Source organism: Pseudonaja textilis, chromosome 3 (genome assembly GCF_049901715.1).
Source record: "Pseudonaja textilis isolate UNSWEBS1 chromosome 3, rPseTex1.2, whole genome shotgun sequence".
Lineage (NCBI taxonomy): Eukaryota > Metazoa > Chordata > Lepidosauria > Squamata > Elapidae > Pseudonaja > Pseudonaja textilis.
Window position 1 is genome coordinate 34,435,715 of NC_141992.1, and position 20,863 is coordinate 34,456,577.

Sequence of the window (20,863 nt, forward strand, 5' to 3'; positions counted from 1 at the left end):
AAACTATATTGCTGAAATATTTTATTGTAAATTAGTATCTATCAACTTGTCTCCCTTACCCCACCCAACTTCCTTTCAAGGAAATTCTTGCTTATTGCACACCAAAGCAAAAAGGGTATAAGGCTGCACTTTCTGTAAGCGTATTCCAAACAATAGGAAGAATCTGTTGCATAGAGGAAATCATGTGTCTTGGGTAGTTTTTCACTAATGCTGTCACTGCCTGCAGGAAGAAAAACAGAGCATTAAAATTAATAACATGCTTTCATTTATAATATTACTATTTTTCTTTAAGCACAACTCTAACATTATATTTATACTTCTTCCTCTCCAGAAAAATCCTCTGCCATTTAGTAGCCATTGGATGCATGCAAAAGTAAGCACACTTCAGGAATTATCACAGCAACTTGTTTTGAATTTGAAACTGTTTTAAAATCAAACAAGAGTGTTACAAATTCAAAGTATTTTGCACATTACTAATAACCAACCTGTTACATAAATGAATGCAGATATACATATTCATACGTATGCTACATTACAAGTAGCAAGTGACCACATTGGGGTGAACGCAAATGATGAATATTGTAAATTACTTATTTACATTAGGTATCAGGATGCAAGTACCTAAGGTCAGGATTTGCATCATGATGTTACCATGTGTACTTGTCATTTTGATCTAACATAGTTTGTTGTTAACACTCTGAGCACAACTAAGTTCTTGTTAGGTTTAGAAGATTTTATTAATTCTAGACAACCCTATTGAAAGCAGTATCCATAAAAGCTCTAACAATTCTTATGCATTAATAATTCTTACTACACAAGAGGAGGTTTAGAATATACAGGCTTCTTGATTGACATGATCTGTTCTTATGCTTTTATCTTTATTGTACAATAAATATCCTGGACTATATGTCTACATATTTATTTAATTCATGCCATTTGCCATTAATATTATTAATAAGATATTCATGTTTGATCCCAAAAGAAATATGTTCATGCCATGAAAGGGTTTCCTCTGATTTTTCTTATAGTGAATTCTTTTTGTGACAAATCAATGCTATCTTGGTTATTATTTAATATTTGCTTATATTATATTACATAAACCCCAATATTGCTGTTACATCTCATATTACACTGATGAGAATATGCAAAATTCTCATTTATGTTGCTCATGGCAACCCCAAACTCAAATACAATCAGATATTGTACTTGCCTTTAAAACCTCCATTTTAAGTCCACTATCTGATGTAGGGCCATCGGGCATTTGCAAAGCCTGAACAAAGGCTTCAGTAAACTGCTGCACCACAGGGAAAATCAGAACTTTGGCTGCTCCCTTTCAAAAGAAAAAAAGTATAATTAGCTCAAAAATTAGGAAAAAAAGAGAAGATTCACTATTTATTAATTCCATTTTTATACCTCTACTATAGAAAAAACTAACTGGATATAATTAGTATGATTTTCACACATAATTCCATCAATTTTCCTTACTTGACATTTAAGTATCTTACATAAACTCCAAGCCTCCAAGCAATAACTATTAGGGACTAAACAAGATTTTGGAAAGTCATTCTGAAAAATCAGAATTATGCTGATAAAATATTAACAAACCAGGAGAAACAGTTCTTGCAAAAGCCTTATATCTACAGAAACTGGATGATCTCATTCAACAAATGCTAGTAGCTAAACAAAAATGATAACTGTTTACAATCAGCTTAGTCCAAATAATACATGGTTAAAATAAAAAACACTGACTCAAATAGCTTTTAATGAAATCTTTACTGAATTTGTTTTATTTTGGAAGAAATTGAGTATCGGAAATCTCTACATAATGTAGATGAGATTGTAGATATCTGAGGGACTTTTTGTCTCTAATCATATCTGCCCATGCTCTGTAATTCCGATACATGAGGTGCCCTCCATGTCCCATCTATTAAACATGTAATCTTATGGGACTGAGAAAGTGTATTGTTATGTCTTGGGGACCGGTTGGGGTTTCCAACCAGGTCCGTTCTTTAAGCGGGAGCACGAGCAGCTCCCATTGGCTGGCTCCGTTTGACAGTCGGCTATAAAAGCCGGCTGTCGGGCTGAGCCAGTTGTCGTTCGCTAGCCAGGTCTGCCTGTTAGTAAGCAGACGCGACGACCCTTTATTCCCTGAATAAAGCCTGTTCCACTTATGCTCTGGTCTGAGCCTCTCATTACTTTGATCCACAACACTGGCGACGAGGATGGGATCGGAAGGCTAGCCAGAAGCACTCAAAGAGAGCTGAAGTCACGGAATAACAAGCGCTGAATCACAGCCGTATCGCTCACAAGGAGCTCAGGCTCAGATCGCTGCCGCCCCAGAGAGAAAGTCACGAGCGTTGTAGCCGCTCGAGTTAAAACGCTACAGCTAGTGAAAGTCGGGCGCTGAAGCTGCAGCCACCCATGCTCGCAAAGGAGCGCCAAATTCAAACCGCTGTCGTTTGAATTCAGCCACTCAAGCGAAGTTCGGCACTGTAGCCCACAGTCGCCAACGCTCTCTAGGGAGCGCGAAATTTGAACTACTGTCAGTTACGGTGCTGTAGCCACAGCCGCCAAACGCTCGCAGAGAGCGTGAAATACGAACTGCCTCCTCGAGGCTGGAGTCACTGAGCAAGTTAAGGGCGCTGCAGCCACAGCCGCCAACGCTCCCGGTTAGCAATAAGACAGGGCCACGCACACCCAGTGAGACAAACCAGTCTGCCAAGAGACTGAGTGATCCATAATGAATGTCAATTTGGCATTCCCACCGTTCAAACCTGATGAAGAAAAATGGGATTCGTACAGGAATCGCTTCAACCACTTTATCGATGCCATCGGATTGGCTGATGCTACAGAGCAGAGGAAGAAATCCTACTTCCTCAGCTACTGCGGGGCTGCAGTCTACGATACCGCCACAGCACTATTGGCACCTCAAGAGATCAAGAACGTCCCATGGTCTGAGCTGTTGGAAACACTTTCCAACCACTATTCACCGAAACCATCCCAGATCGCTAGACGTTTCGCATTCAGAATGAGGAAGCAAGCCGAGGGGGAAACCATCAACCAATACATGGCCGCCCTGAGGACAGCAGCTCTTCACTGTGAGTTTAAGAACTATCTGGACGACATGCTGCTCGATCAACTCGTCTGTGGGGTAAGAGATCTTAGGCTCCAAAGACGGCTGTTGGCCAGGAAAGATTTGAACCTGCCCCAGGCCGTTGAGGAAGCTTTAGCTGCTGAACTCTCAGCCCAGTCCGCAGCTGAGATCCAGGGCACCGCACCCAAGCCCAGCACTTCCTCCATACACTCTGAAGAAGTGGTGAGCGAAGATGACCCTACTGAATACTCTGACATTCATCGCCTCAAGCCGGTGAGACAGTCACAGGTAGGAACCAGGCAGAGAAACAACAGCAGCCCGAAACAGACTCTTCTGTGCCTGACCTGTGGAGGTTCCCATGCCCGGGCATCTTGCAGGTTCAAAAACGCCAGCTGCCACAACTGTCACAAGAAAGGCCACCTCGCAAGAGTCTGCCTAGCAGCGCGCGTTTTTCCACAAAAATCTCCTCCTTCTCCTGGTTCCCAAAGGCAAGTAGAGAGCTGCTATACTTGCTACTACGCTAATCACACGTTTCATACCCCCAATAAAATAACACTTTCTGTCTCCTTAGAAGGTAAACCCTGCCGCATGGAGGTGGACACGGGGTCAGCGCTCTCAATCATCTCTTGGGACACGCTTAAGGAGATCCAGCCCAGGCTGGCTAGGAAGCAACTACAAAGGTGCAGCCTCACCCTGAGAGACTACCAAGGAAAGAACATCCCTGTCCTCGGGAAAGGCAAGTTCCTAGTCCAATTCAAAACCTTTAAAGGCCATCTGCCTTTGGTGGTTGTTAAAGGTGCCCTCCCTAGTCTTTTGGGGTTGGATTGGTTCCCCTCTCTTGGCCTTAGTGTAACGGGGGTCCATGCTGTCTCAACTTCCGATACTGACTCCTTATTCTCAGACTACGCTGACGTTTTTAGTAGCAAGTTAGGCTGTTATAATGGCACGCCCATTTCCTTCTCAGTAGACCCCCAGGCAACTCCCATCCGCCTAAAACCACGTAGGGTACCATTCACCATCCGCCCAAAATTGGACGCAGAACTAGACAAACTCCTCGAACAGGGGGTGATTGAACCCACTGATTTCGCCAAATGGGAGACCCCCATAGTCACCCCACTTAAAAAAGGCGGTAATTTGAGAATTTGTGCTGATTACAAGACATCAATAAACCGTTATTTACAGGTTAGCGCATATCCTGTTCCAGTTATTCAGCACCTATTGCACACATTCGAACCCGGCAACATTTTCGCCAAACTGGACATGTCACAAGCGTACCAACAGTTTCCTGTTGACAATCAAACAGCTGACTTGCAGACAATAGTAACACACAGAGGAGCATTCAGGTGTAAACGCCTCCAGTTTGGCGTAAGTGTAGCCCCAGGTATTTTTCAATCGCTGATGGAGCGTATACTCCAAGGCCTCCCTGGTGTAGTGCCATACTTCGATGACATTTTGGTCTCAGCCAGAGACAGACCCCAGCTCATCCAGAGGGTCAGAGCAGTGTTAGAGAAGTTCAGGCAGCATGCCTCAAACTAAACGGGAGAAGTGTGCCATCGCCACTAGACAGGTGGACTTTCTAGGATACAGGCTAGACGCCTCAGGCATCCACCCGGTGGAATCTAAAGTCAAGGCAATCCATGAGGCGCCCACGCCCACCAACAAAGCCGAGTTGCAAGCCTTCCTGGATTTATTGAACTTCTATGCTTCGTTCCTCCCACACAAAGCCTCAGTCGCGGAACCACTGCACAGGCTTTTAGATAAAAACTCACCATGGCACTGGGGACATAAGGAAAACCATGCATTCAAGCAGTAAAGTCCCTACTCACCTCTAAGGCTGTCTTAATTCAATTTGACCAGCGCCTCCCCTCGTACTTGCTGCAGACGCATCCCCTTTTGGGATAGGAGCTGTCTTAAGCCACAGACTTCCCAATGGCTCCGAAGCTCCAATTGCCTTCTTTTCACGAACCCTCTCGGCGACTGAGCGTAATTACGGCCAAATTGATAAGGAGGCCCTGGCTGCAGTAGCAGCAGTCAAAAAATTCCACGAATTTTTGTTCGGACACCATTTCGAACTAGTAACAGACCACAAGCCTCTTCTGGGCCTGTTATCCGGGACAAGCAAACCCCCAGGTGTTGTCCCCAGGATGACCAGATGGACCTTGTTCCTGGCGGCTTACTCGTACAAACTGGTCTATCGTCCTGGGAAAAATCTGAGCCATGCAGATGCCCTCAGCCGCTGCCCTTTGCCAGCACCAGTCGAGGACCCAGCTCCCGTACATGCTATTTTCGAGATCAACGAGCTCAAACTGCCAGTGACTGCCGATGACATCGCTGCCCATTCAAAAGCGGACAAAACAATCGTCCAGGTTCTAGACTGGGTGGGGAGTGGGTGGCCGGAAACTAACTATTCAGTTGATTTCACCCCATTTAAAACTCGCCAGCAGGAGCTATCCAAGCTGCAGGGATGCCTGTTGTGGGGTACCAGAGTCGTCATCCCAACCACCCTTCGCACTTCCATCCTGAAGGTGCTGCACGAGGGCCACCCAGGCATCGTGCGGATGAAGGCGTTGGCTCGCAGTTACGTCTGGTGGCCAGGCATGGACGACCAGATCGCCAAGTGGGTAAGCTCGTGTCGTCCCTGTCAGGAATCCAGGGCAGCCCCGCCAGCTGCCACTCCCACCAGGTGGGAAAGTGCCAATGCTCCATGGTCAAGGCTTCACATCGACCTAGCTGGGCCAATGCATGGCAAGACCTTCTTAGTGGTCGTAGACTCGTACTCTAAGTAGATCGATGTGGCATTACTTCCGACGACCAAAGCACTGACTCGTTTTTTCGTGACCCATGGACTTCCTGACACCCTGGTCTCCGACAACGGCCCCCAGTTCACTTCAAGTGAATTTAGCAGGTATGTCACCAATCTGGGCATCAGACACGTCCTCACGGCCCCCTTTCACCCTTCTAGCAACGGGCTGGTAGAGAGGGCAGTCAGATCAGCTAAGGAGGCTCTGGCCCGGTTCGGCCAAGAGGATTGGCACTCTAAACTGTCTCGTTTCCTCCTGAGCCAGCATACCACACCGTGCACGGTTACGAACAAATCCCCGGCCGAACTGCTAATGGGGAGACGCCTGAGGACCACTTCAGACAGGCTACACCCCCACTACTGCCCGGGCACCCCTTTGGGGTCTGATAGTCTGGCCAGGGATTTCGCATTACAGGACCTGGTGTTTGCCAGGAACTACGCGGGGGACCCACTGTGGGTGCCGGGGAAGGTCGTAGCTGTCACAGGTCCGAGATCTTATCGGGTCCAGCTAGAAGACGGTCGTGTATGGCGGAGGCACCTGGACCAGCTGCGGAGACGACGAAGCAGCCTGACCACCCCAGATCCGTCTCCACCGGACGGCCCTCAGGTTCAGCACCCAGGTCCAGCCGAGAACTCCCAGGGAGACCAGCCGCCTCCAACGGAGCAGAGGGAGCAGGCAGTAGACCGGGACTGCCAGCCGGAGACGCCACCGTTTCCCCCCAGCGATGGCATCCGCCATTCGGGCAAAGACTATTCTCCAACCCAGCCCGAAGGCAGAGACTTTCCCCGGGGTCCAGATCCTGCACCGAGCCAAGCTCGCCACCCTATGTACTCTGACCAGGACTCCACGAACTTGTCATCACCCAATGACTCTCCCGAGTTACGTCGCTCCGGTCGCCAACACAGACCACCGGCGTATCTCAAGGACTATACGTGTTCCCATCTAGGGGGAAGGGTGTTATGTCTTGGGGACCGGTTGGGGTTTCCAACCAGGTCCGTTCTTTGCCGGGAGCACGACAGCTCCCATTGGCTGGCTCCGCTTGACAGTCGGCTATAAAAGCCGGCTGTCGGGCTGAGCCAGTTGTCGTTCGCTAGCCAGGTCTGCCTGTTAGTAAGCAGACGCGACGACCCTTTATTCCCTGAATAAAGCCTGTTCCACTTATGCTCTGGTCTGAGCCTCTCATTACTTCGATCCACAACATGTATCTTTTCTGTTGTGGTCCCCCTCTGGAACAGCATCCCCCAGAGATAAGGACTACCCTCTCTCTCCTAAAGTTCCTAAAAGCTCTGAAAACCTGAGTTTGGTTCCAAACCTAGGGCTTATGTATTCATTATACATTGTATTATGGGTTGTTTAGGGCCCATTTTTGTTGTCTATAATATTATTTCAGTTTGGGTTATCTCTTAGCTTGGTGTTTTTATTTTTGTTGTTGTTGTTTTTCTAGCTTTGTACTCTGTCTAGACTCCATCAGAATCAGGAGGCTATCGAATTCAAATAAATACAATTTCAAACAATGGTTCAAATCACTTACTTAAACCATGACAAAATATCATAGCAGCTGCATTCAAGTAAATCTGGCCATAGTAATCCCAAACATTTTAATCTATTATTTACATTAGCGCAAGGGTCTTCAAACTTGGCAAGCTTAAGACTTGTAGACTTCAACTCCCAGAATTCCTGAGCTAACATGACTGGAGGAGGAATTCTGGGAGTTGAAGTCCACAAGTCTTAAAGCTGTCAAGTTTGAAGACCCCTGCATTAATGTAATAATTTGTTTGAAATTTTATATAGCTATTTTCTTTTACATTGTGCATCAGTTGATACATTTATAAACAGTTTAATAAATAGGTTTCAGCCAGCATATAGCTGCCTATCTTAGAAATTATAATTGAGAAGTTTGTTTTATATTTATATTTAGCTATGTCCTCTTTTTATTATTGTCAGATTTTATACTTTTTATATTTTATTATTTTTATAAATTAATTCAAGACAACGAATACACACCTCCTCCTATATCCTCCCAAATAGCAACCCTATGAGATAAGCTGGGCCGAGAGAGTGTTCCAAAGTCACCCACCAGGCTTTCATGCCTAAAGTGGGACTAGAACTCATAGTCTCTTGGCTTGTAACTTGGTTCCTTAATGGCTAAATTTAATGGTAAATAAAAAAATAACATTTAACAACAATAAAAACTGCCAGTACCTAAACGTAAGTTTTCTTTGGTTGAATGTTTCAGAAATATGTTTTACCGAAGCTGATTTATACAACACCGAAGAATCTGAGTGACTTAGTGATATAGATTAAGATATAGATGCTTTTCAGTCATAACACTTATTAGCACTCTTGATCATGTTACCAGTTTTTGTGGTATCACAATGTAACATATAAGGAAATTAATAATTTACCTTTTCCAACTCTTCCATATTGCAAATCATCTGTGCACAAGTGGTGAAGATTTCTACAGCACGTGATCTTGTACGAATACCATACACCTAAGAAAAACAATTAACTATAATTGTGAAAAAGCTGGGAATTGTGTTCCCAATATTGACTGTTACTTAATATTCCTTTTTACATTTCTGTTATCCCTTAAATACCTATCAGAATGTTTTCTAACAAAAACACTTTGTTTTAAATTTTTTCTGTTCAAAACCTAAATAAAATATACCTCATTAAAAGATAATTATTTAAGTATAAAATAATGTTTTATTTTCATAAAGACCACCAAACAATATAATATACCCAGCTAAAAAGATTTGATTTATTAAGTTAATCAGAAATGTTAAATTATTCCAGATTTTACTGAAGAATTCGTATCCTGATTCAATGAAAAATGTTTACAGCATTCTGTGGCAAATTAATATTGTGCATCATATAACACATCATATATACGCTATCCTATAACTTGAGATCTTCTTCTATCATTCGAGAATGACAGAAAAGACATTTTGTTGCAGCTTTTAGTTCCTGCAGCTTTTTTCCCACACAAAGGAAAGGGATCTACTAAATGATTTATCACAAAGGCAGGTGGATTCTACTGGGTGCTTTAAAGTTCTGAGAGATTTTTGGCCTCTCAAAACCTTAATTAGGATATCCATACTCATCCATATGAATGAGTATTCATGGAAATCCTTCTAATCCTAATCAGTAAAGTCTCCATGGATAGTGATGCTCTCTAATCACCATTTACACATGGAGAATAAGAAAGTGAAATATAATTAGTCCTCAATTTACAACATTTCATTCAGTGACCATTTTAAGTTACAATAGCACTGAAAAAAGTGACTTATAACCATTTTTCACATTTAAGACCATTGTAGCATCCCCATGGTCATATGATCAAAATTCAGATGCTTGACAACTGACTCAGATTTATGACGGTTTCTCTGACCAGGGCCATGTGATTAACTTTTGCAACTTTCTGACAAGCAAAGTCAATGGGGAAGCCAGGCTCACTTAACATCCATGTTACTAACGTAACAAATGCAGTGATTCACTTAGCAAGTGTGGAAGAAAGGTCATAAAATGGGACAAAACACACTTAACAAATGTCTTGCTTAACAACAGAAATATTGGGCTTAATTGTGATTGCAAGTTGAGAACTACCTGTAATCCAAACATATTTACCCAAGATCAAGACTAGCTGGGTTCACTGGATTTGATCACAGTCTAAGCACATACAGACTTCCTTCTGCTTGAACCTTAGCATAAAGGCCTCTATCAACCCATTTTATTGTTGGAAACAGGAAAAATCATTTCAGTGATCCATTTATCACTTCCTCATTTTTACAGTATACATTGGACTAAACTGATCATCCTCAGAACAGTATCAACAAGTTCAATGGCATTTAATGGTTGTTGGAATGATTAGTCAAGCCTGGTCAATGATGTGTTCTCACAGCCCTGTTCCTTCCATACTTACTGGAGGTATTCTGTATTTGGATCTGAAGACGAAAAGAACCCTCAAAGGAAGTATCACTAAAAGTAAAGTAAATCCAAACATGCTAATATTTTATGTTATCCCTATGACATAGAACAGGCCTGTCAAACTGGTAGCCCCGTGGACCGGATGCATCATGTGCAGGCCACGCCCAGGTCCTCAAAGGCAAAAAACATCGTGATACGTCATGATTTATGTGATCAAGTTGGGCACTCATGACATAGAAGAAAACAATTTTCATCCATACCTCAGCCATTGTAAAAATCTTGTACATCTCTGGAAGAATAACTGGAGCTACAAGGGGCATCTGTGTGTCAGTTACCTCTCGAGTGAACTCTGCAAGATATTATACATATGCATATAACATAGCTAAATTATGGTTTCCCAAATATATATTCAAGGAATATACCTTATTTCTATGCTGTTTATCCATTTTAACAGTGTACTGACCAAATGGACAAAGAAAAGAATAAACGTTTCCCTCGTAATTGCTTGTAGTCTAGCTCTTCTAAATAACAAATCTATCATATTTCTAGGCTTCATTATTTAAAATTACAGATGGAGCCTCATATGGTTCAAATCTATCTTCATACATATATACATTCTTTGTACAATGAAAATCATTTATTTTATTTTTATTTGTCAATCGCTTACAAGATAATAGATATAAGTATATACATAGTTATGAACACATGAAATGGGTACATATAAGAAAAATAAAAGAAACAATGGGATAGGGACGGTAGGCATGTTGGTGCGCTTATGCACTCCCCCACAGACCTCTTAGGAAAGGGGTGAGGTCAATAGTAGACAGTCTAAGGTTAAAGTTTTGGGGGTTTGGGGAAGAAACCACAGAGTCAGGTAGAATACTCCAGACATTGACCACTCTGTTGCTGAATCGTATTTCCTGCAATCAAGCTTGATGCGGTTAACCTTGAGTTTGTATCTATTGTGTGCTCTTATGTTGTTATGGTGGAAGCTGAAGTATTCATTGACAGGTAGGACATTGCAATGTATGATTTTATATACTATACTTAGATTGGACCGAAGGTGGCGTAGTTCTGGGTTTTCTAGGTCTAGAATTTCAAGTCTGGTGGCATAAGGTATTCTGCAACGAGTACAGCAGTGGAGAACTCTTCTTGTGAAATATTTCTGGACTTTCTCAACTGTGCTAGTATCAGATACGTAATGTGGGTTCCAGACTGATGAGCTGTATTCGAGTACTGGTCTAGCAAATGTTTTGTATGCTCTAGTTAGTAGTGTGATATTACCAGAGAAAAAGCTACGTAGTATTAGTTTAACAACTCTTAATGCCTTAATGCCTATGTAGTTACAGTGGGCTCTAGCACTTAGATCATTAGAGATGAGTATTCCAAGGTCCTTTACAGAGATTGGATCATCAACAAGGTCTTGACTATTCAGCTTGTATTTTATTTTCTGATTTTTTTTTGCCGATATGTAAGACAGAGCATTTATTTGTTGAGATTTGAAGTTGCCATTTGTTTGACCATTCAGATACATAGTCACCTTTTTGAAGGGTAGCAGTGTTGTCTGTGGTATTGAACAGCTTTACATCATCAGTGAAGACAACACAGTTGCTCTTAATGTGATCACAGGGGTCATTTATGTAGAGTATGAAGAGAGTTGGTCCTAGAACACTGCCTTGGGGGACACCACTATTGACAGGTACAGAATTTGATAGGACACTCCCAATTCTGACCATTTGTTGTCTGTTTGACAGGAATGCTTCTATCCAGTTATGCAGGTGTCCAGAGGTACCATAAGATTTTAGTTTTAGGAGTAGCCAGGTTAAAGAATTCTAACTGAACTGATTCATCATCTGCCTCATGAGAACTAGACATGTATCCATAAGGGGCATTAAAACTATTCTCTTATAGCCCTCAGCTTCCTGGTTAAAGTAAAACAGATTTACAGACTAGTATATTTGATATGAACATTCTCAGGTCTAGGAGCTACAGTCTATGAACCACTATCATCAGTAGTTGTTATTCACCTGGATTCTTAAGATACAATTTTTAACATGTAAAACTTCTACTAATATAATCTGAGACATTGTTTCAAAAAAAACCATTGCAAACCTCATATAGTCCATTAACACCTGAGAACACATGGATAAAATATAGTTAAATTTTATAGGCAGATTGTTTTTTGTTTCTTCCTTCCTAAATTAAGGAAAAATAGGAGGCTCTCCATTCTCACCTATCCTTAACAACTTGCTCCAAATCACTATTTTTAAGGGTTTAAGTTTTCTAGTATTCTAGTGCATTTTTTTTGTAAAAAAATTATAGAAATAAAGATCATGTCACACTGGATATCTAATGATGAATTAGTGATTGTCTATTAAAGAAAACAATCTTTTCTATTGATTTAATGGAATGATATTTTGTTGAATAGTATATCCCAATATTGCACAACTTTCACAAAACCCTAGAGGGTCAAAATCTTCGTTTATATTAAAACACTGTGTATTGTGTACTTTTACTATAACTATATTAAAGTAGAAAATATTTTCTATCTTAAAAATCAAAGCAAAAAGCCAAGCTAAGGTAATAGAATTATCCAGTTAATAGCATATAAGACACAAATACCTGTAAGCACTCGCATAGCTCCATGCACTGCATTTAGATCTCCACTGACCAACATTTCCATCAAGAGATTAAAAAGCTCAGGCCAAGCTTCAGGCCAGTCCCAATGTGCTATTGCTGAAACTGCATAAGCAACGCTTGAACGAACTTTGCTAATTGATTCCCTCAATCCATTGGGTAGCAGTTCCCTAATGGCAGCTTTTGCCTATGGAGAAAAAAAGAGATGAACTTAGAAACAATCTTTGTCTACACAGAACAGCTATATCTACAGGTGCCATCTCATTAATAATCAAAGACTATTAAATATCTGGAAAAAGGTGTCCTAAGGAAATATTGCTCTCTGACTTTAAAGGTCCTTTAAAATTGCATAAAAAGAAAATACAGTTTTATTTCTTATTCTAAACTTGTGCATCATATAATAGAGTTTAAAAACAGGCATTACCCTTTCTGTAGTTTCAGGAGGTCTAAACTTGTCTGATTGGGAACACCAGTGAGTTTCCACATATTGTTTCAAAATCACAGATGCTAGCTATGAATAAAAAAAGAAGATTCTCAGATTTATCATTTCATATGATCTTTCATCTCTTCAAAAATTCAAAGGACACAACTAGTTTCAGTTATAGAGGAATGCTGTTTTTAAAGTTCTAAAGTAAATATTAGTCATTATTTAACAAATTATATCTGCCCAAAAGACTGCATCACATTATATCATGAAGCAAGATATAATTTGAAGCTGACAGAGACAAGAAGAAGTTTATGAATACATGCAATAGATTAAAATTATGCTTTTTAAAATTCTTCAGTACATATTTTAAATGCAAGAATATTCCTATCCTTGAATTCTATTGATAGCAATTACCTATTGTAAGGTGTCAAATTCATGTCATCACGGTTGCATCACGTGACATATTGGGATTTTTCCCCCTTCGCTAAACTGGGTGTGGGTGTGGCCATCATGTGATGCATCCGGTCCACAGACTGGGAGTTTGACAGCCCTCATCTATTGTCTCACATCTGTATTTTAATATGATCTACTTGACATTAATATTTTTTAATTGTACTGAAATGTAACTACATACTTAAGGCTAGTCTATTTTACTTTCACCATTTAAATGTGAACTGAAGTATTCATTCGACCTGCCAATTCTAATTCAATAAAGTCTTAAGTATGACACATAACTGTGAGTTAAACTAAGTCTAAACAAAGCTTTCCGGAAATTGACTCCAGAGCAATAGCAGCATATTCTGGGCCAGACTATTTGTGGGACTGCCTATCTCCCATTGTTTCTGCTCACCCCACCAGATTTAGCAGGGAAAATTCCAGGTCTCTTCCATCAACAGTGCCATTCTTTTTATTTTTTATTTATTCATTTTTGTCAATTGCTTACAAGATAATAGGTATAAGTAAAAACATAGTTATGAATACATGGAAACATATAAGAAAAATAAAAAAAAATAAAAGAAACAATAGGACAGGGACGGTAGGCACGTTGGTGTGCTTATGCACACCCCCTAAAGACCTCTTAGGAAAGGGGTGAGGTCAATAGTAGACAGTCTAAGGTTAAAGTTTTTGGGATTTGGGGAAGAAACCACAGTCAGGTCGAGTATTCCAGACATTGACCACTCTGTTGCTGAAGTCGTATTTCCTGCATTCAAGTTTGGTGCGGTTAACCTTGAGTTTGTATCTATTGTTTGCTCTTGTGTTGTTATGGTTGAAGCTGAAGTATTCATTGACAGATAGGACATTGCAATGTATGATTTTATATACTATACTTAGATTGGACCGAAGGTGGCGTAGTTCTAGGTTTTCTACGTCTAGAATTTCAAGTCTGGTGGCATAAGGTATTCTGCAACGAGTAGAGGAGTGGAGAACTCTTCTTGTGAAATAGTTCTGGACTTTCTCAACTGTGTTAATATCAGATACGTAATGTGGGTTCCAGACTGATGAGCTGTATTCGAGTATTATCAAATGTTTTGTTTGCTCTAGTTATTTGTGTAATATTACCAGAGAAAAAGCTACGTAAGAACTCTTAACGCCTTTTTGGCTATATAGTTACAGTGGGCTCTAGCACTTAGGTCATTAGAGATGAGTACTCCAAGATCCTTGACAGAGTTTGGATCATCAACAAGGTCTTGACTATTCAGCCTGTATTTTATTTTCTGATTTTTTTTACCAATATGTAGGACAGAGCATTTATTTGTTGAGATTTGAAGTTGCCATTTGTTTGACTATTCTGATACATAGTCAAGGTCTTTTTGAAGGGTAGCAGTATTGTCTGTGGTGTTGAATAGCTTTACATCATCAGCGAAGAGAACGCAGTTGCTCTTAATATGATCACAGAGGTCATTTATGTAGAGTATGAAAAGAGTTGGTCCGAGAACACTGCCTTGGGGAACACCACTGTTGACAGGTACAGAATTGTTCATTATATAGTTTAAATCTTTTGAACTGATTGCTTGGAATGACTGACCTGACGAATAGCCAGTGCTCCTTGGGGATCTACAGTTAACTCTGCCAAGTGAACACCAAATTCTGAAATGGAAACAAAATAACAATCATCAGCCAAAAGACCAATGATCATCAGCCTAAGCACCATCGACTCAAGGGTCATATGAAGAAACTGTAGTATAATAACTTTATTCACAACCCACTCTTTATTATTTAAGCAATTCATTCCCTACAGTTTTTGTTTGACGTTATGACTGTTCCCTATTGTTCTTATGACATTTTTTCACCTCGCAGACAATAAAGAAAGTTTACAGAAAACAGAATAGAAGCAGTGTCTATGAATTAAAGAAAGTAATGTTTTCCCATTCGAAAAATATTCTTCAATGCTGAACAAATATATGAAAGAAAAAATATATTCAATGATATAACTTCCACAGTTATTAACTAAAAAAACTAATATAATACATTAGGACTGTATAATCAGTCCTTAGGATGGAACAGCAGCAGTAATGAATTTTGTTACCCAGTCTTTCCCAGTTGGATGTTCTCTGATTGTATTGGACTACTTGTATCTTTAGGGCATATTAAGGGTCTATATTTAAATTATATACTTTAGAAAAAAGGGGGGAAATGAATTTCATGGGTAAGTACATATGTTCATTGGGAATATAATTCTGAATACATTTCATTTATTCAGTGTGTACCCCAACTTTCAAGGGTAGATCTTTTGCCAAAGATTTTTTTTTAAATAGTATAAATTAGTAAAATTTTAACTGAAGAACAAAAGCACATAATTAGTAAATGATTCCTCCAATTTTCAAATTCTATTGCTACATTCTTATACATCATAGAAGACAGAAAAGTCCAAATCAAAACAAATCAAAGTGGATTATTTCCTGGTTGAAAGTGTTTGGAACAGTCTGCTGCAATTCATGTCAGAATTATGAATATAGTTATCAGTAATTATCCTATGGTTTTTAGATTTTATAATAGCTAACGGGTAGCCATGTAGTTCCTATCATAGGAACATATTATTGACAAAGTAGTAAAGCTCTAAAGTCTACAACCAAATTGCTCTACTCTGATGCTTCTCATTTCTCCACTGCAACTAATATTAAAGATAGTTCAAATAAATAAAGGTAAATATTTCCCCTGTCTAGTCATGTCTGACTTTAGTAGGTAGTGCTCATCTCCATTTCTTAGTCAAGGGAGCCAGCCTTGTCCAAAGATACTTCCATGGTCATGAGGCCAGCAGGACTACTGTATGTAAAATCAACTATTTTGAATTTGATTGTTTTATTGCTAAGTATATTACAATTTTCACAAGTATGTTATCAATTTTATTCACAAAACTGACAGAATAACTCAGTTCTATAATTGCAGTTCTTTAAAAAGAATCAGGAGATAATAAGGATAACAACTGCATGCATGAATCACTGAAGACACAAGTTTTGTTGAGCAAATTTTCTCAAGAATCATATTTTCAGGAATACTCATACTGAATAATGAAAAGCAAACCATATACTTAATTCTGATACATAGGTCTGATACATAATTACTACTACAGTACTACTTCTAATTTACTCCATTTTTTGTTAAATATACCAAGTAATAAGATGAGTAAGGTAAAACAACACAATATAAATTTTTTGTATGTCATGGAAAATTTTATCACCATGGTCTGCATTTATACAAGCCTTGTCAATCTTCACTTGGCTCCTTCAGGCTTGCCTTCTCTGAGTAAAATTGGCTTAGTAGGTGCCACCTGAAAGAAATGACTAGCAGTTCTCCATTTTTATGAGGTTAAGGAAGCATGGGATAGTACATAATGTTTTCAATTGCAGCCAATGTGTCTGCAGCCAAACCCTCACATACTACTGTCATACAGTATTTCCAAATGGTTGTAAAACTGGATTCTTTCAGGAAGCATTTGGAGGAGAATGAATTCCATTATTGGACTCTTGTAGTGGATATTCCCATTTTTATCCCACTGTAAGCCAATCTGTTATCAATAAGATAATACCATGCATTCTGAAACAAGTGATTGCTGGAACAAGTGATCAATAATGTATTTATATTTGTATTTCTAGTTTTAGTATAATACAAATGTAAATTTGGTAAAGAATACAGTGTATTTAACATACAACGCAAAAAAATAAATTAGTTGGTTAGAAATAGCAGAACCATTTGATAGCTGTTATGAACATAAAAATTAGATATATCTAATATTTTGTGATTGTGCTATGCCATTACATAAACACACCATACTATATTATCAGTGATTGCTAATAAAAATGAAAGCATGAGTTGTCTTTAAAATAACAATCTGTGCAGTATTCATGAAAGGGACACTATTTAACTTCATTATGGGTCCACCTACTTTCATTATATGTGTCCATGTGCCTGCACAGAGCATATCATGTTGCAATTTTAAGATTTTTTTTTTCCTGTTTAATTATTTACAATACTTTAGCTTGGGAATTGGAAGGCAACAGCTTTTCTGTCTTAAGAAATTTTATTAAGAGACAAAGGTTTCATGAGCTAACTTTTTACATCACACTTTATCAGATGCAAATGAAGTAGAATGATCAAGGATATAAATTGGGATGAATAAACAGGAAAAAAGACATCTTGATTATAAAAATGCAAGTTATATGAGAGATCTGGTTAGTGTAAACCTTAGCTGGTTTCTTTTTTGTGTGTCCTGCAAACCAGATCTATTTAGATTATGGTTCAAGATATTGTGCAAAGCCAGAAAAGGGTCTAATTCCTTAACATGTTGCATTAATATCGAAGACATTGTTTTTCAGTCTCTCTTCAGGAAAAAAAACACCCCGAAATAGGAATCTGGTACCTTCAACATTGTGGGAACAAGAAATGATTGGCTAGCAGATCCTGAAATGAACCCGGAACCAAAAAAAAAAAAGAGGACAAAAAAAAGGGAGGCGAGGTTTTCCTCTCTTCACTTTCCTTTTCAGGAATCACTCGCGCCCCGAACGAGGATCTCTCGCTCCACCCTCGCTTGCGGCGACAGCTTTTCCCCTCGCCGATGTAAAAAGGGGAGGGCAGCGACGACTGCAAAGACTGGAGGCTCAGGAGGCCACAGCAGGACCCTACGGCCTTCGGTCCTACAGCCCAGGCAAGTACCTCCAGCTCCGGTATACTTACCCTCCGTCACCTCCAGCACCTTCACCTGCTCCTCAGCTGCAGCACGAACGCCCTGCACCGGACAGAGGATCCCGTTCAGGGTCTCCACCAGCGCTTCTTTCAGTCCCTGAGCCACGAGTCCAGGCCCGCCGCCCGACACCGCTCCCGACATCCCGCGGTATCCGTCAGGCAGCGCCGCGCTGGGCGGGAGGAAAGGCACGCAAGGAAGCCCCGTGGAAGAGCGCGCGGGCTAGGAGAGAAAGGGAGCGAGGGTGGGAAGAGAGAAAGAGGCGGCACCGGAGGGTCGCGGGTGGTGCCGCCACGCGCCAAACGCGCCCGCAACGACGCGCTCTCCGAGAGCGACGACTGCGAAAATCAGAGCCGGGAAGATTCCTGAAGAGCGCCCCTTGAGGCTCTTAAGGCGTTAAAATGAGCTTTTAAAAACCGCCTTGAGTTTTGTTTTGTTTTTAATTCTGCCCCGAAAACGGCTTTCCTTTCTCTCTATTGCATGTTAATACTGTATACTAGCTGTACCGTATTGCCGATCTTTACTTTGACCAATACATGTAGAATCGGGAATATCTGATGTCATTGCTGACAGAAAGAAGCCAAGCAAAATATCGTAAAGGCGGTCTTGTCAGACAGGAGGCTGAATTTATGCACCTTTACTCGGAAATACAGGTAGTCCTCGAATTATGAGAGTGCATTTAGTGACTTCAAAGTTAGAAGAGCACTAAAAAAAAGGGACTGGATGACAATTTTTACACTTAAGACCATTGTAGCATCCTTGTGGTCAAGTGACCAAAATTAAGATGCTTCGCAACTGGTTCATATTTATGGCTCTTGTAGTGTCCCGGCATCATGCCATTGACTTTTACAACTTTCTGACAAGCAAACTAAAAAGGGAAGCCAGATTCACTTAACAACCATGTTACTAACTTTACAACTGCAGTGATTCACTTACCAACTGTGGCAAGAAAACTCATAAAATGGGGTAAAACTCATTTAACAAATGTTTCACCATAAATTTTGATCTCAGTGGTGGTCATAAGTCAAGGACTACCTGGAAAAGACATTGCTTATAGTAAAGCTGCTCTGTATGTGTACGAGAAGTGAATTGCAGATCCATTTAGCCAACCTGTTTTGATTGATCTGGTAGGCTAATCAGAACTTCCTTTGTGGTTAGAAGTGATCACCTGGGAATGCTGGCCCCGTTGTTGGCAGTAGGCAGAGATTTAAAAGCATTCTTATTCCGAGGACCCCTACTTGATGTCAGTCTAACAATTCCTTAAATCAATTGTCCGAAACTAAAATCTAAGAAGCTTTGCGGGATCCAACTACTTTGGTCTGGTGAAACTTAAGGCAGCCCATTGAAAAAATTGACAATTTGTTTACAGAAGAATTCCATAACATGAAGTTCTCTCCTTAGATCAATTGTAACTCCCATTGTCCCAATTAATAATATTACACTGATTTAATGGAACTATATTTCAACCCTGAACAAAGTAGACTTAAATTGTGTTTTAAATACAGGGAAATGTCCTCCTTTGCTTACAAACTGGCCTGAAGACAAACAAAAACCAGGCATGCAACAGCTTTTCAGACAGGATGGCACCTCACATGGCCCTGTTCCAAAGCGGTTATATACAGTTATACAAAATGTCAGTGCTAATTCCCAAGTCCTGTTTTAAAAGCCCATTTCAAAACTTTGAACGTCAACTGACTAGCAGTAAAACATAGAGTCCAGATTGAACATTGCTACAAACCATGGTATAATTTGGTGATAGTTTGGGTGTTATGTATTCCTGCTAGTATGATTTCTAATTTAATAGTTATGGTTTACAATATAAGGGTAAACTTAGGTATTGGTATGATAAAGAAATGTTCTTTTATTTCAAACCTTTAATCATTTGGGCACTAAAATTATCATTTGTGATGCTCTTGCTGGCTAGGTCTGACAAAGTAAAAAAGACATTACTACACCTGGAAATCTTAATATTTTTTTCCAGAAAGTAAAGCATGAGTTGTCAATTTGAATATTGGTCAGTCCTGCCAAAATTGGTGAAACTATTGGGTTCCTTTTCTTTATGCTATTTGCAACTTGAAGAATTGAATACATACACAGTAAAATCACTCTTTATAAGCAATGAAACTATTTCAGCCTGAATTACTTGGTACTTTTTAAAAAATGTCCTTTCCAGTTTTACCTTTCCTCATCCTAATTGGCACTGAGCTGCAGTAGAATACTGATAGGACCAGAGTTGAGTTGAAGACAGAAAGATGATGCTATGTGTTGGGCTGCAGGTTGGCATCTGCCTGTTGCCCATTTCACAAAGTAACATGGCATATGTATGATGATGGTGGGAAAACGAATAGGTCTGCTCTAACATGTTGTGCGCTTGAAAAATAAAAATAAAAGCTACACCTCGTATTCCTTGAGCATCAGAGCTTGCTTTTCTTCTATAAATGGAGTGTCCCAATGAAACAAACCAAATTTTAAGTTATGATATTTATGTAGTTACTTACCAAGCACATTAAATTATATTAAAGTAACAGATACCTTTACAATCCCCAAGGCATGCCACAACTTTTGAGCACCCCTAATGTTTGAAAAGTGAAAGCTGAAAAGCTTAACACACACTAGGTCCCAAACACTGTTAATACAAAAAGATAGCTGTAGCCAAATGCCTGATGATTGGCATGGTATAGAACAGAGGTCTCCAACCTTGGCAACTTTAAGACTTGTGGACTTCAACTCCCAGAATTCTCCAGCCAGCAGAGCTGGTATAGAAGAAATATTATATAGCTAGATATATAGATGGCAAA

At 40.1% G+C, this 20,863-nt stretch overlaps 1 protein-coding gene across 1 annotated transcript in view; it reads right to left on the bottom strand.

Moving 5' to 3' along the window:
* Window positions 1-20,461, bottom strand: part of IPO9 (importin 9) — a 41,454-nt gene extending 20,993 nt beyond the window's left edge. The window contains exons 1-8 of the mRNA XM_087929237.1: window positions 18,059-20,461; window positions 14,913-14,974; window positions 12,884-12,970; window positions 12,445-12,646; window positions 10,083-10,171; window positions 8,301-8,387; window positions 1,207-1,330; window positions 123-216 (exon numbers count right to left, since the gene is read on the bottom strand). Coding sequence (XP_087785363.1) covers window positions 123-216; window positions 1,207-1,330; window positions 8,301-8,387; window positions 10,083-10,171; window positions 12,445-12,646; window positions 12,884-12,970; window positions 14,913-14,974; window positions 18,059-18,209 — 896 coding nt within the window. The 5' untranslated portion in view covers window positions 18,210-20,461. The remainder of the gene's footprint in view (window positions 1-122; window positions 217-1,206; window positions 1,331-8,300; window positions 8,388-10,082; window positions 10,172-12,444; window positions 12,647-12,883; window positions 12,971-14,912; window positions 14,975-18,058) is intronic.
* Between the last annotated feature and the right edge of the window lie 402 nt (window positions 20,462-20,863).